The sequence below is a fragment of the Bombus vancouverensis genome, chromosome 15, assembly GCF_051014615.1.
Source record: "Bombus vancouverensis nearcticus chromosome 15, iyBomVanc1_principal, whole genome shotgun sequence".
Classification (NCBI taxonomy): domain Eukaryota; kingdom Metazoa; phylum Arthropoda; class Insecta; order Hymenoptera; family Apidae; genus Bombus; species Bombus vancouverensis.
In genome coordinates this window covers 7938861-7955811 of record NC_134925.1, presented here as the reverse complement: position 1 = coordinate 7955811, position 16951 = coordinate 7938861, and the positions used below count along the sequence as shown (strand labels likewise).

Genomic DNA, 16951 nt, shown 5'->3' with positions numbered 1-16951 from the left:
TAACTTGAATGCCTTGCTTTACCTTGTACGCATGTGCCTTACATATATATACTTGTATGTATATGTACTTACACATTATGTACATACGACGTACCAGTTCAAGGAGATTAAAATTTAAACGCATGAGGTAAGCTTTAATGATTGCGAGTTATTCTTTTAGTTTATCACTTTGAAATGCTTTAGATTTATATTTGCATTATAAACAAATCTTGTTTTATATTGCCATTTTACTAATAATTAAGTAGCATAAGACCATAAATCTATAAAATAAAATATGAAAAAGTTTTATCGATAAATACTCTTACTTTAATCGGTAGAAATCAGTGATTGACTAAAGTTACTTATTTTAGCCATTTCGCCTAATAATTCCAAAATCTTTTTTAAAAGCTGGTTAATTGAATCCTACGGTCTGCTTTAAGTAGAAAGCGAATAAACGTTTACTGATCATTTTAACGCTAAGAAACTTCTTGGACACGTAGGACACTGGATGAAAACCACTATAATACGCAAACATTTGAACAATATTGCCAAGTAAGATCATCAGTTAAAAAGGAAATTGTAATAGTCACGGAAGTTGTAATTTTTAACCTTACGAAGTGATCTTTGATTACATATAAGCTTATTTTTCTAATCTTTTACCAAGGATAAAGTACTTAGGTTCCTGTAGAATGAATATTTTTTTATCAAAGATTTAATCTCGTCTTTTTTGTGTTTCAAATGTTTTGTAATATAGTATGAATATGCGAAATATATTTAATAATGAAACTCTATTTTAAATTTAATAGTGGAGAAGGAAAATCCGAGAAACATTATGCTTAATTATGTTATGAGACTTCCCTTGGTTGTGGTGTTGGCTTTATTTATCTTTAGCAAAGTAGCAAGTAACAGAGAATTGCTATATACTGGATTATCATTTGAAATTTTAGCTTAAATTCTTTTTAAATTATTACATTTAAAATACGTTTGAATTCAATCTCATATATATAATATTGTTTTATATATATATGTGTGTTTATATAATAATAATTGGTATCTATATTTCTGATGGACGTCTAAAATTTGAAACAGTAAATAGCAGAAAGGATGTATAATACATTATGGCGGACGTTTTAGTGAGTACTAGGAATTTAAATGAATCTTCAGGCTATATAAATTTAATAAAAGTTACACGCCATGAAATATTAACGAATAACGAATTTGTATGCGTGAATGCGTTTCTGTGGTCGTGATTGCTATCTTAATTCTTCACAGTGCTTATAGAGCTCCATTTGTTAAAACCAACTCGTCAGCTTTATACTGGAACGTATTTTATATATGTAATTTCTTAACGAAAGCTACTTTAAATAATAAAAAATAAAAATAAATAATAAAATTTATAAAGACAATAATTAAAATTCAAAATAGTTAGGATTAGAATAGGAAAATAACTTATTGTCAGAATGGTTCCATTAAGTGTATATTGAACTTTTTGAACATCTTTTATGACATTTACTTGCATAACATACATAAGTTTGCAAATGAACGCACACTTAGAAATCGCATATATGTCAAGATGCTAGCTTTGCTCGTTAATTCGTAAAGTATGATAAAAGTAATACCATTCGTCGTTTTATATTCAAAAATGCGCAGGAGAGACCTTTTCAATGGAAATACTTGCGAAAAATTCATTTTTCAGTACGCCTTGTATCATCTTATTGTATAATCCTATATTACATAGAATTATGTTAAAGTTAAATTCGTGTATCTCTCTTTTCTTTAAAGAAACATACAATATACAATGTACAATCATTCTTAAAAAGAATAAATGGTAAAATCAAGTGAGAATAAAAATATTTCGCTCAAAAACGAGTAAGAAAATATGTATATTTATGTATATATACGTTTATGCAAGTGTGTGTGTATATATATAAATATATTAATATCAAAATCAAGAGCATTATACGAGTGATAATTTTTCACGTGTTGTATGAATATATCTTCTTTTTTCTTTTTGATTTCTCGAATATGGAATCTTTTTTTCTCTGTATGCTTTGTAACATCAGTATACTCGATCTTATATTCATTTTCGAATAAGTTATTTTCTTTTTTTGTACGTTTATTTCATTTTATGATTTCTTTCACTAAAATCGTATGATGTCTTTCTTTTTTTATATGAAAGATCACGCAAGCAAAAGACCGACGGAATTTATAGTAATTACCACACATGTACAAAAACGATGCGATGGCATAGGTGCACCGCCAATCACAATTATTAACTCTTAGAAATTTTTGTCAAACTTATCCTCCAACAAAGCGCAATTAAGATTCTACATCACACCGAGTAAAATAGTTACGTCAGCAAATAATGAACGACATAATGAAATTACTTTAAATTCGAATTTATAATATATGCTTGAGCTTCATAGCATTGTCTCTAGAAATGTTATAACCACAAAGGATTAAGTTACAATTCAATTATTTTGATGAATTGAAACGATGAAACAATTTGTTCAACTTAGCTTATTTAAACTAAACTAACACATTGTACGGACTCATAATAATTGACAAAGAAACTTTGCGGTTTACAAGGTAACTTAACAAACAATTGGAAATTATAAAACCCGTAATTTATAGCAATCGAAACATCGCCTTCTTAATTGCTCATTCAGCAATCATTCTTTTCTTTTATACTCGATATAAGCGCTTTCATATTCTTAATTCTTAGTCATTTTTACATACATAACATCAGATATATATGTGTGTACATACGCATAGACAATTATCTATCGATTCAACCAGAATTTCTTAAATATTACTATTCACGAAATAATAATGACAGTTGTAAAAAAAAAATAGAAATTAAATTGTACATACTACGCAATAAAATCAGTTCAATATAGTTTCATATCAGTGTAAGAATTCCTGGTTAATGAAAAAGACAATATACACTACCGTTGTGTATATCGTTATTTTTACACACATAAAAGAAGAGAGAGAAGAGCCACGGAAAATAATATTACAACAAAGTGACCGATTAACACATTGCTTACCAATAATATTATTCAACAAATTTATATTTACACTCCCATAAAACGAAGTAGGTATTACATTTCATTTTGATAAATAGTAAAATTCTTTGATATACTGGCTTTCAATCTGTTGATCTATTAGAAATGTAATAAACAAAGTGTTAATCCGTACACGAAATACATTTGATAAATTAAGAATTTAATTTTTACAGACTAGATACTATGATCTGTACTCTGTACGCTTTTGATTTGCTCAACGTATACATGCTCAAAATGAAAAGAATTTAAATACTTCCACAATCTTGCTTTGTACCATCATACTCATCACCAGAATAAATGTGCAGACTCTTTTTCATTTTAGCCTATATTAATTCATTTGACAATGAATATTAGTGGGACAGTTAACGAACACCTGCGCTACTCGTTATTGTTACACATTATCTTTACTAAAAATTCATCGTCAAATCTGTAAATCACCTCTATTAAGACACAACTATTCCAAAAGCAGCTCTTACTCGTTATGTCAGAATTCTTCTTAAAACATTTAAATTCTCAGTAAGATTATCGATTTGTTTAAGGTACAGTATATTTTTTTAACATATACATGCGTACGATTCATTATTTATCTTATACATATTAAGAGCGGCATTTTTAATACATTTCATGAAATTTTACTTTTACAATTTCTACAATAAAACATTTATATCCCTGATTGATTCACTGCTAAATAATTTCTTCAATAATTAATAACCTCATTTGTTAAAATCTCTTGTTAAAAAACTATTGTATCCAGAAAGCGTCGAACACCGATAAAATAGATCACATGAATTTTCGCAGTAACGAGCTAATTCTTATAAAATTAGTTGCTTCTGTCTAGCTATGTCCTCTTTCTCTCTCTCATCTCTTTTTCTCTTAAAAGTTTGCCACTTTCTTTTTACTTTAAAGATAACATGGATAGACTATAACGCTACAAGAGATAAAATCGCTTAGTAGCATTCTTGTAATAATATAATCTCATTTGGACATCAATATTAATTATCAGATTGATCTCCTCGGAGCATTTTTATTATTTAATATATGTATATATTTATATATTATATACTTATGTATGTTAAAACTGGTATATTGGCAACAACTGAATAATTGGACTAACTTCCCGTTACAATTCTATATGAAACCTGGCCAACCTAAGTTACTTTTCAATCTACTTTTCAATCATATTAAATAAAATGATATTAAAAAAACCAAAATAATTTTTTGTCAATCTACACCAATAACATATCTATTTTTCTTTGATTATTTAATTTTTACAAATTCATTTCTATATTAAAAATCATGTAAAAATTACTATTAAGTTGATCAAGTTCACTTTATTTCTTTTGTAAAAGTGAATCGAAAAAGTGGAGTGAAAAGTCAAAGAAGACTTCAAAAATGTTTCCAAAATACATGATAAATAACGAATATAAAAAGGGTTGTGCCACAATGAGAACATTTTGTACTTACACGAAAAGAATAAAATTATTTTATGGCAGTCTGGAGAATAGAACAAAGTTTGAGAGAATTCGTAAGTATATCTTCCTGCATATACCAGTTGCAACAAAGAATTATCGACATCTTTATTGCTCACGCGAAATCCAATCAACTCAGCCCTTTCTCTCTCTTTCTTTCCCTCTCTTTCGTTCCTTGCTTCATTAACACATTAACGTTAGTTTGGTCTACTACTTTGGCCTAACAAAAATGTAAATCATATAGGTACTCTGTGAAATATTAAATGCTCATTTAGCGTAAGTCTTTAGCATGGAAAAAGATATACGGATGAAAAGAGCATTTGGCAGTAAAAGGAAAAACAAAAATTGATTTCTTTGTATACACCTTCCTCGACAATAAACTGAACGTTTCCACTGTGATTTCATAAGTACTGTTCGTGAGTTCATTATAAAAATAATTTCGGGATCGATGAACGTGTTATTAAAGAGTACAAATGCACAGGGTGATTCATAAATTAGCATCTCATGTGACGGGAAATTTGATTAATTTACTAGCTGATAACATCATCCTGTACACGTGTACAAATATAAATCACGAACATATAAAATACACGAGTAAAAAATCGATAGTTTTCCTCCCTGAGCAGGATAGTAATAATACAATGTCTAAAAATCTTGCGAAGAATACGCAACTAGTACGCAATACTGAAATCATATATTCAGAACATTGTTAATGCAAGAGATTCGATTTAAACGTTAAAACAGAAGCCTCATTTTAGTAGAATTCCAGCTTGGGAAGCTTCTTTCTCATTCCGGTCGGATACTACGGACAGATACCAGAAATCCACACGGATCGGCACAGAGATCAAATATCGCGATACTGGTTAGAAGATTGTGACACGGCGATATGTGGCGTTAAGGAAGGATTATACATACATTGCCGCCTAACAACGTATTACGTTCAAGCTTTGTACCTATCAGAAGAACCTATTGTGCAGCACATCATTATAGAAAATATCAGTCCAAAAAATTCCAGAATGCCTACACCAGAGATCACGCCAATCACTATATCCATCTGGCTGTTCAGTATATCCATTAGCTTGTCTACGCAGCCCTAAAGAGAAAAGAATCGGTCAAAATTGATCGAGGCCACGCTTTCACGACGATTGGCACATTAATGCGCTCAACCAGCCGTGATTCCATCGGTGAATCATAACACTGTTCTATGGTTTTAACAATAGGTATTGGAGGAGACGTTAAATGCTTTGGCAAGTTAATTAGCTTTAAGAAACTCTACAACAGATGAACAATTTATAAAAAGAATGTACATTAACTTGAATGATTCATACTTTTTTTAGCCATTGTTGTGTAATATTCAATATTGTTATACATATATAATATTAAAGAATATTAAATATATATAATATGGTAAAAAGAATTGTTAACAAAGAAAGTAATCTGTTACATGAATATCTTCCCATAAAAAAATCAAAATCGTATTGAATTTTCTAAATGGAAATGAATGACTACTTTGCAAAGGTAGGCCTGATCAATTGTTTATTTCGAACTAAACCCTATTAAACATTAGTTCAACGGGTATATTTGAGGTGGTCAACTAACTAAAACTAATTTCAAGCCGAAATTGCTTCCTTTTAGATGTCATGAAATATTCTTGTGCACTGTAGTGTTTTATCGCTGATGAAGTTACATATTGTTTGATACAATATAGAAGAAGAAATATTACCTCACTGTAAATTGTCGACTTAACTACACCGGCCACTTTAATTTTCCGATCTGCTTTGCATGCACTGCTGCTTCTGTTTTTACAGCAGGATTCGGGTACTTTGTACTCGTTATTCGCGTCCTCAGAAACGGTTAAACTGACAGGATTCGAGGGGTCTTTGGTCGCGTATTTGCTACCTGTCCAATCTGCTGGACCGGTTGCTCCACAACATCCCAATTCTGATTGGAAAGTATCCACAGTATCCGTATGAGCAGAGTCTTCGCCATATTTGTTCTAAAATGAAAAATGAATTAAAATAAATGATGTTTCTATATCTATTTATTTATTATAGTCTACTTGTTGTGTATTTAAATATCATATGTTAATATAGTAAAATAGAATTTACATTTGTGTACTTGCCATATTTGTTCTTAAACGAGGAATGAATTAAAATGAATGATGTACCTACATCTATTTGTCTATTATATATAATCTATTTGTAGCTCTGTTATATTGTTAAATAAAATATGCATTTTGATTTGTCGATATTAGATAATAGTAGACTATAGACTAGTTCATTAAGTATTATAGAACTTCAATTTTCTTTCATGTTATGTAACACTGTATGAGATATTACATTTCTAACAACAATGTTTAATGAATCCTCCAAACTCCACACATCTTATATAAAAACTCGATAGTTATTATCACTAGATCATAGATATTTATGCATTTATGGAAAATTTAAATTTGTGAAATAGACAAAATGCGTGTAATATGCAAGAATATGCAAACATTAAAAAGAAATTACTCATTATAATATTTTGAGATTATCTTTTAGTTATTCATAAAAATTTGAATTAACATAAATATTTACAGTCTAATTTTAATATCCAAACAAGATTCCTAGTGTCCATAACATAGTGACACTAACTCATAGAGCGTTAACTGAACCCAGTCACGCAGCAAGAAATATTAAAAAGAAACGGGAGGAAGCAATAAGGGATACGTTTGAACGACTAGACGTATCAACAAGTATCTAATTCAGGATGATGAATGGAGTAATTATAGGCGTTTGAGGAGACCATTCAGAGAGACAAATGGACTAATTATAGAAGGTTAACATGGACATAGAGTACGGCGGGTCCAGGTTAATTACAAATTCCCTTTAACGGATAGTGGCACGAGCGTTTGGCTCGCGATAAAGTCGAGTAATTGTCTGATACCTTAACGGTATTTATCACGTTAGACTTGACCAGTTCCTCGAGGCGATTGCTGTTGGCGTGCAACCATGTTCCAGCCGCGATTTGTGCGACGATAAGCACCAACAGACAGCTGAAGAAAGCGACCAGCATGCATTTAGATTCACGGGAGGAGCCGCAGCAACCGAGTACAGCGACTATCAGCATCAGGAACCCGGCTGCAAACAGGATGTAAAGGCCGGCGTTGAGATTATGCTGTTCCTCAGCCAGGGACGTCAGGAACGTTTGCTCTGTTAACATCCATAGTGCTATAACAACTGCTCCTAGACCTACACACTGAAAATTAAAGTTTTAGTTAATTTTTATTCATAATTTATATTATTGTATATTGTAATATTGTATACAATTGTATATCATTGTTATTGACCAGTTAACTGCGTTTGAGTTTTGTATACACGTGAATCCAAAACTTTATTTCGATGCGGTTGACGTGTATACTCGTCGTGTGAAATCAAAAATTATCAGTTACTATAAAAACTCAAGATTTTAATAAGAAGTAATATAAATGACATTTCGCGGTAAATTTCCTTTATACTTTTAATAAACTCATTATTTATTTTATAAAAAAAAGTTTGATTTTTTTTTTTTGTACATCGGTTATTATTCTCAATGCGAGAATTGATTGTAAATTTTAATAAATAAAAAAAAAATATCGGTTATTCTGCCTATAATGTACTGCTTTTTATAAATTTTACATATAAATTGATTATTTTTCCCAATGCATCCCCATTTGTATACTTTATATAATATAGGCTACACCCTGAATTTTTTTTTTTATTATTTATTTATTTACATTTTACAATTTGTCCAGTAGGACATTTGGTAAAATATTATAGCTTAGTGATATAGCAATATAGTATGTGGATGGCTACCCCTAGTGGGATACCATCTTCGAATTTGATTGATTTATTTCTTTAGTGTGGTGAGTGTTTGTATGTTAGGTTACGTCCTTTGTAAGATCTGTTGGGTGTTTCCTTCACCCTGAATTGTTTTGTGTACTTTTGGCAATTTTTAAATTTGCAGTGACAATTTCTTTTTCGACAATGATTTTTGAAACTAAACAAATTTTTTTTCGAATAAGAATGTAATCCTTCCTTGGTTTGCTTTATTTCTTTCGTAAAATTTATAATAGGAGCATTTGCCCTGTGTTCGACGTGTATATTCGTCATTGTTTGATTATAACTGCGCACCCTATAAGAGATTTTTCAAACTAAACTACGCCGTTAACAGATTAATAGGCTGTGGATGTTTATGCATTTATGCAAAAATACACAAAAAACACATAATATGCAAAACTGTATGAAATATCCATAAAGTATGCTACTGGTTAAAAGTTCAGAAAATAAAACAAGTCTGTTTAGGTTCCATTTCTTTACTTGCGTTCCTAAAAATATGAACATTTATTATTGTTGTTATCTTGTATTTTGAATTAATTAATCCATTTAGGACTTACTAGGTTGCGTAGACGCAAAACATTTCATTTGCAATTATTTTCCAGTCAATTTACGTTATTTAATTCCGTTCTTTGAAATTACAATTGACAAAGGGAACTACATGAATTTATTTAGTATCTTCTTTGATAGTATTTTTTTTTCATTCCTATAGTTTATATAGATCCTATAATTTGATGAAGTTCCAAGCAATTGAATTATTTATAATATGTAAATGTTATTTATTATATGAAAATGTTCATTGAAAATTAATTCTAATATTAGTATTTATTCCTTCATCTGAAATGAAGAAGAAACAAATAAAATTATTATTTTAAACAAGGTTATGTGTAATAAAAGATCCAAAAGAAGTTGATAATTGTAAGTTAAAAGTAATATAAAAATTCTCAAACAGAAACTAGTAAGTGGGAAGATCTGAATTCTTCTTTTTTTCTTCCTTTTTAAAGGTTGTTGGGGAAGATAGGTAGAAAAATGTCGGTATGCAGAGATGGACCAGTAAGAGGCTTTACAAGCTGTTTTCTAGGAAGCTAACGGAATGCAGCTACAGCACTACAAACAGCGATAACTTTTTTTGCAAGATAGTATTTCAGGGATCAGTGGGACCCTTCTCTCGATAAACAGGGTACCGTTGCCTGGCTCCCTAAGAAGGGAATAGAAAGTTAGAACATAGCTCATGTTCTGAACGGAATAACATACAGAAATTTTACATGTTTATATTATTCCTTTTCAAACAGTTACTACACTTTCTTAAATTACATTTTTGAGTTACAATTCCTTTTTTGTTTTATACACTTAAAGATAAACGTCTTAAAAAATTTAAAAAATTTTTTAGGATTAAAATATTGCAGAAATCTAGAAAAATTTAAACGGAAAGAAAATTATTTATACAAAAAATAAAATCTTCTTTTAATTTTACTATCCTTAACTTTGAAGTTAAATTTATGAAGTATAATACATAAATATTCACATAAATAAAAACTAGTACTAGTTATGAATCTATATCTTTTTGTTCTGAAGGAACAATACTACAAATGCAAATGACGTATTGTATAGGCGAAACGTTTTCCTACTCTGCCTGTAAAAATATGACCTGACCATCTTGGCCCTATTGAGACAGGAAGAACAGGGAACGAGTATTCGGGTTTACGGCTTAAGCGTCGTTCACAATGCTCTATATGGATAAATAATGAAGTATTCTTGTGAAATGCTTTTCAACGGCCTGTCCACCAGATGTGTGCGCTACCATGTGAAAACGTTTGGCCTTTCTCATTCTCCCCTTTTTGTAACAGCAACCCTGTAGCGTTTTCGGGTTTGCTTTACTTCAAGATTTCCAAGTAAAAACCCGTGTCTTAGTATTTTTGTCATGATAAATTCTCTTCCTTGTTTATTCATACCTGATTATTATGTAAACGCCATAATAAAGTAAAAAATTTATTTAATCCATCAAATAGTGAAACTTATCCTTCTTCTACTTTTTGACAAATTTATAATCTACAAAAAATAAAATACTTAGAAATAATTGTATGAATATCCTGATATATATAGTAAAGAGCACATAAACAAAGAAATTCAGCTGTTATGAGATATTGTATTTCTATTTTTCTTCTACAATATACCTATAAGATTTTCTATACTATTCTCTTAATACATTCATGTTTTCTATAATTTCTATATTTATTGTGTACTCATTTTGAAGAATATATATATAAAGAGTGTAAAAGAGATGTTATATGTCATGTGCCCACTCAACGGCCAAGTACAGACTTATTTCCTGCGCGTATAATAACACACTACGTTTATCAGTACAACGAAACTAGGCTACACTCAATCTGGCTATATACAGAGTTTTCTTATAAACATTTCAACAGTCTGTAAGTAGTGTTGCTCTCGAACACGATGTTTACAGGGGTTGGAATAGGCTTCAAGATTGAAGATTCAGTGGGTTAACCTAACAGAACACGTTCGAGATATCCACTCAACATATAATCCTGGCAGAGGCGTGTCGTTTAAACAGAGGACTTCCTGTATTCCCGACTCGTTTCGTGCTCGTTCGAGCTGCGAATGCTGATGTAAGAAACAGATGTAAGATCTCTGGTGGATCGGTTGAGTCAAGCGGATTCTTTGCCGATACAATCAGAGATCAGACATATAGCGTAATAAATCAAGTCGCAGGCGGCTCGAATTTAATCCTCAACCGATATCATCGGGCTATTGGAGACTATGACAATCTAGCTTTAGATTTAATTTTGGGAGTTTCGATTAGATTTAATTTTAGTACTAGTTTACAGATTTTTATGGAAATTCATATTTTTTTTTAGGAATATAATAAAAAGGTAGAAGCTGGATAGAAAAAATTATTTTATCTATCAAGTATTATACAACGCACTGTACTTTGAATATTTTATATCTTCTCTTATATATTCTTCTTAATATAGTCTCATGTTATTTGCATTCCGTGCAAGTTTCCGCTTCCAAATTTTTTATAAACGCATAAAAATCCGCAATCTATTTATTACTGTCCTTCATCGCAGAGAATGTCCCCTAGTATAGTCTTCGAAATACAAAAAGGAGGACGTACAAGTGTTTAAGTTACGTTTATTTGTAATACTAGTTCCACGAATAAAATACATCGACTAACGTTGTTGAACTTGACATAGTTGGCGCGAAATTGAGGAGCCAAATGCTTTCGACGAAAAGCTATGATACGTGCCACTACGCTACATATTTTCATACATTATTTTCTACCGTGCGTTCGGATATTATGAATTTTTAGAGAACTCGGTTTAAGACTTACGTTTGAAAAGTATAATTTAATCGATAGTTTATCGCCACGTTTAATAATCTTTGGATTATTTGCGAAAATAGAATCGATAGACCTTCCGTTTAAAAAAATCGGTGATGAACTTTCGAATGTTTATTTTTATCCTTTAGAAATGAAATCATAGCGCCGAAAGGGAACCTGACATCAATTGAACGCCTCTGTGTATTTAGATTGTGTATATTACCCGTGACAGTAAACTGTCTACATAGGAGAACGAGGAATATTTATACAGGTGTTAACAAGCAGCTAGTTTCCCTTCTATAGACTGGCACAACCCTAGTCATTTAAGTCGTTAATCTTTAATGAGCGTGGGTATTACTCACATACGTAAATGTCACTGAGTTTGAAAATTGGTAAATTCATCGTTCCATCGATGTCTAATTTTAGAATCCCATCATAGCGAACGCTTTTTTTACGCAAAATACATAAAAAGTAAGCAGAAAAAACGAAAAATATAGCAAATCAGCTACATTGAGAAAATTAAGGTTAGATATTTTAGTCAATCAGAACAAGAACAGCACTGGATGAATTTAACTATATTGTTCATAAAATGAAGTATAAATACTTTACTTTGACTGATGATTAATAAAATATTAATTATTCTTATCTGTGTTTGTGCAACAGTAAAGAATGGTTATTCTCTTTTTTAACTAGTATACCAAATCTTTAAGGTTACCTCATGAAAACATTTTGAACATTGTAACAAAAACAATTCCGATTGAATAATTCTTACAAACAATTACAAGATGGAAAATCACAAAAAGCGAACATTCCTTGCTTTCCTTCTTTTCCTTTGTATGTAATTCCAGCGATTCACGAAAGTATCCGAACATTCCTAGAAACTTGTTATTTAAATATATAATACAAAACATTTTGAAATCTCATTAATACTAACGAAATGCTGCTATTATGGTTATATCGCTAAAATTTGAGATGGGTTTGAAAATGTATATAGAAGTTACCGAGATATTTATTGGATAGCATAGCACTTCGCAAAGGTCGCTAAAGTGTTTGAACAGTCAATTGTGAACTAGTTGTGTGTGCATTAATAAGCCACGATATTTAATGAGACCACTTGTAGCGTTGATTGTACGTTTAAGACTGTTGTTCATGCTGCATACTAATTGTCCACTAAGTGTATGTTTGCAATAAACGTTTTGTAACTTTTACATACATTTTCGGATTGCTTTCAATTCTTACTGTTATAATCACGATAGTAGTATCTCGTTACAATGCTAAAGCAATCTCACGAAGTTTCGTATAATGCACATGATATATTCATAAAAAAATTACGCGGTAAATGTTCCAATACTTTTGCGAGCCTCTATGCATGCTGTCTGGGTAACTCATCCGCCATGTTTGATTTTGGATCGATCATTCTTTTGAAGTTCGACTAATCGACGATGAAAACGAGTAGTACACGCATTGATATGGTGAATAGACGGGTTAAATGGGAATAAACTGGGCCATAGTGTAGGATGCAAACTCGTAGGAAGAACATATTCGTTCTGTGACTGGAAATCTATATTTAAACGCACTTATTCCTCGTTGAACATTTTCAAACTAGACGCGATGCTTGTCTCGGTGCTGACATAAGCACTATTGTTAATTCCTCGGTAAAATATTGATGTGCAATAGCTCAGCTAGTGTTCGATCGATGTTCGCGATTGCAGTTTAATAACCAACGAATCTGAGTCACTCCTACTGATTCTTAGTTTTTAACAACACATCGTTAAAAATGACATACACGATTCATTTTTAAACATGATTCATAAATATTAAGATGTACCTTGCCAGTTAAAAATTGAAAAAATTGAAAAAAAAATTTTTTTCGTGCTTCCTTTTTAGTTTCGTACGTATAGAATATCGTAGCAAAGGGATTTTTTGACATTTTTGTAACTAGGGAAGCGACTAAAAATGGCCGCCCGTTATAATCGTAATAAAAAGGTATTATTTCTTGGTGTGTCGTGAAAAAAGGACATACAGCAAAAAATACCTCTTTTGATATTTGTCAGATGGTAATTTATCATCGAAAAAAGGCTAAATCGGATGTATATGCATCGAGTGGAATTAGCTGAACCGATTACGTGAATCAGTGAAATATAGGGCATACAGCGATAAATGCGAGAAACACGCATCACCCAGATGCAATCGATTCAGCTGCCCCCTTGAATTATCTCACCTTACACGAAAAAAACTGAGGTACAAATAACACGAGTTTTGACTATTTAGAGAACTTTCGCGTTAATTACAAGAAAGTTCTTTAGATCCCTAGACGAATATTATTCAAGTGATACTAAATGAACGAAGAAAAATTCGTTTAAAGCGACCCACTGATAATCGTGCGAATGCTACAGTTTATCAACGTTAAAATTTTCATGACATACTACTTAAATTTCTCACGAATATGCCGTATTTACAATATCAGATTAAGAGGTTAGAGGAAAAGAAAGAAGAAATGATGAAAAAACAAATTTTTGATGAAAGATCTAGCACAAAAGGATGAATTTTTTTTTAGAGGAAACTGGATTCGAAGAAGATCCTTACGTACCTAGATGTAATCGAATCAGCTTCGCAAGAGTTACGTTTAGTTATGTTCAAATTAGACACCAAAACAGGAAAGTAATAAACTAGAAATCCCTAGACTTTACATTTGTTCCTATATCCACGTCACACTTTTACTTTTTGCTATTCATATCTTACATGCATTCAATTGCATTCAATTATTTCGAAGAATCCAATATCTTTAATATGTAATATTTTGGTATTCAAGTTATGAATGTATAGACAAAATATTGTTATAGAAAGTTAAAAATCATTTTATGATTAGATTGCAATTTCGTATAAATTATAAAACGGAAAAAATGGTTAGTAATTTCTTCAAAGGGGTTTAAAGTCACTAAAAAGGAAATTGCGTGGTATGGTTTATTTTATTCGAACTAACGGGCCAATTTCTTAATGCTACTTTAGCTTATCCGATTATGTTACGAATTCAGACGCCTCTTACTTTTATTATCTTTGAAATAAGTTCGCGTTTGGAGATAAATTGGAGGTCACCGGGTTAACCGACTGTAAAGAGTGAATTAAGCAGAGTTGTTGGCACAGAAATTATTTTGCTCTTTTTGTCCTTTATCTCTTTATCTTTATTCTTGCATATATAATATCTTTATTCAATAGCAGATATTGTCAAATTTTTATTTCGTATGTTATTGCCAACATATGTTTAAATTAAAAAAATAACCATCATAAAAAATTCTATATAGGTAGTAATATGTAAATCAGAAGTGACAAGTTACTAAAATTACATATAATTCTTACGCGATATTTATTTCTTAAATTTCATACAATTTTTCTATTAAAATTATTAACTTTTATAAAAACGTTTGCATGAAAACTCTTGAAGTTTATTGAACCAAGTCACATTATCACACGAGCCGTGCGCGTACTTAACGGTCATAACGCTCGGTAAATTATATCCCCTTGTGAATAAAGTTACCCTTCATTATTAAATGGAATGCAATAATTTTATTGATTAATCCAAATCGCTTTAAATATAACACCATTGAATATTTTATTGTTTCCTTATTGATCTTATCTTCCTTTTTCACCAAATTTTGACTCAGATATGCCCGAAATTTTTTTTTGATATATTTTTCAAAATGATATCAAAATGGTGGAATTTAAAAAGAGATATGGCTATCCATTCCAAACAATATTGGAGAAATTGTAAATTAAATTAATTGTCGTAAAAATCGCAAAATATATCCATGTTCTTGCAAAAATTACAGGCATATCTAAGTTAATGGTCAAATTAAGTATGAAAATCTATCAAAATGGTATTGAGAGAAAAAGTGTAGTAACAGACCATAAAACAATTGTTCAGTTAACTACAGCTATTAGCACATTCACGACCAGTAATTTTACGGAAGTCTTAAAGTAGAAAATCGCAAGTTTCTGCAATTAAGGCGATGACAAGAATTTGAGGAGTTACAAATATAGTCCGTATCACTTACTATTATTAATTCAAATAAGTACAAAAGATTCTCCTTTCCTTATTCACTGATAGTTAAAAACTTGAAATGGTCAATGGTGTGATTTAAGTGAAGAATAAGAGAAATGAGGAAAATTAATCTTGTCATTTAAATTGTTTATCGTTTGAATATTATATATTTTCAACATTTAACAAATTAATATATCTGGAGAAAAATACAAATAATAAAAAATAGATTAGATTAATTACATTACAGATTGTTACTTTCTGCGTTTCAACCAGTAGTTAAAATAAATTATTCTAGCACGTATAGTGTTTACCACCATATTTAGTATGCAACTTCATTCATTTTCATTAAAATAGTTATTTATTTAACACTTACATCATTTACCATTTCAAATGTTTAATTGGTCTATTTGATTAAGTATAATTTACTCACTGAAAAATGTAATATTACGACAGCAATAGAGTTAACGTGTTAAAATATTTTCAAAAAATGGATTGTTTGAACTTACCGAAAATACAATATTCACGCAGAATAACGCATACTTGACGAATCCGTAACATTCCGAAAGCACCATCTTCTTCCGAATTATAATATAACACACTTTAGTTAGGTTACTTTGGTAGGTTTATGGAAACTACGAAATTTCCTGGCCCGACGAGGAATCGTTTACATTCGATTTGGACGCTAATACACGGATGAGGGAGGGTTTCTTATTTTCTTTTTATTTATCTATGTAATAATAATATGTTACGAATTACTTAATATTGTGCTTGCATATTATTGACAGGAAAACACCGGCCTATTCTATGCAACGATTTATAAGCAACTGTCATGGGGCACGACGAACGTACGAACTATTGGCGTTAGTTTTTATCGAGAGTCCAAGGTATGAAGAACAGACTGGTACTCTCGTACTCTCGTTTAAACCTCCTTGAAGCTGCAGCTTATGACGTCATTCAAATATTCTGTCTTCGTCGTTCATAATTCATATCAATCTCTTTCTCTCTTACTCATAAACTAACCTCACTTTTTATCTCTTTTTATCTTATGGCATTTTGCTTAGTGTTATCTTACTCATGCACTACTCCCACTCTTCTCTTCCTGTCACACCACATGCGCGAGCGCGCGGAGCACAAAGTTCTATTATATTTTTCCTGATACACTTTTTTTGGATTTTATTTTTTCTTATTTCTGAGGTTTG

The 16951-nt window shown here is 30.8% G+C and overlaps 1 protein-coding gene across 2 annotated transcripts; it reads right to left on the bottom strand.

Annotated features, from left to right (window-relative positions):
• Nucleotides 1-1443: 1443 nt before the first annotated feature.
• On the bottom strand, nucleotides 1444-16654 carry LOC117157227 (CD9 antigen). 2 transcript variants are annotated; one of them, XM_033335107.2, is made up of 4 exons: nucleotides 16259-16654; nucleotides 7445-7756; nucleotides 6240-6512; nucleotides 1444-5609 (listed from the first exon to the last, which is right to left on the bottom strand). In XM_033335107.2, the coding sequence occupies exons 1-4, from the start codon at nucleotides 16322-16324 to the stop codon at nucleotides 5457-5459; spliced, it is 804 nt and encodes a 267-aa protein (XP_033190998.1). In that variant the 5' UTR covers nucleotides 16325-16654; the 3' UTR covers nucleotides 1444-5456. The 2 variants fall into 2 exon arrangements, with proteins under 2 accessions (XP_033190998.1, XP_076481168.1); XM_076625053.1 differs by lacking the exon at nucleotides 16259-16654 and adding an exon at nucleotides 14304-14326.
• Nucleotides 16655-16951: the final 297 nt, after the last annotated feature.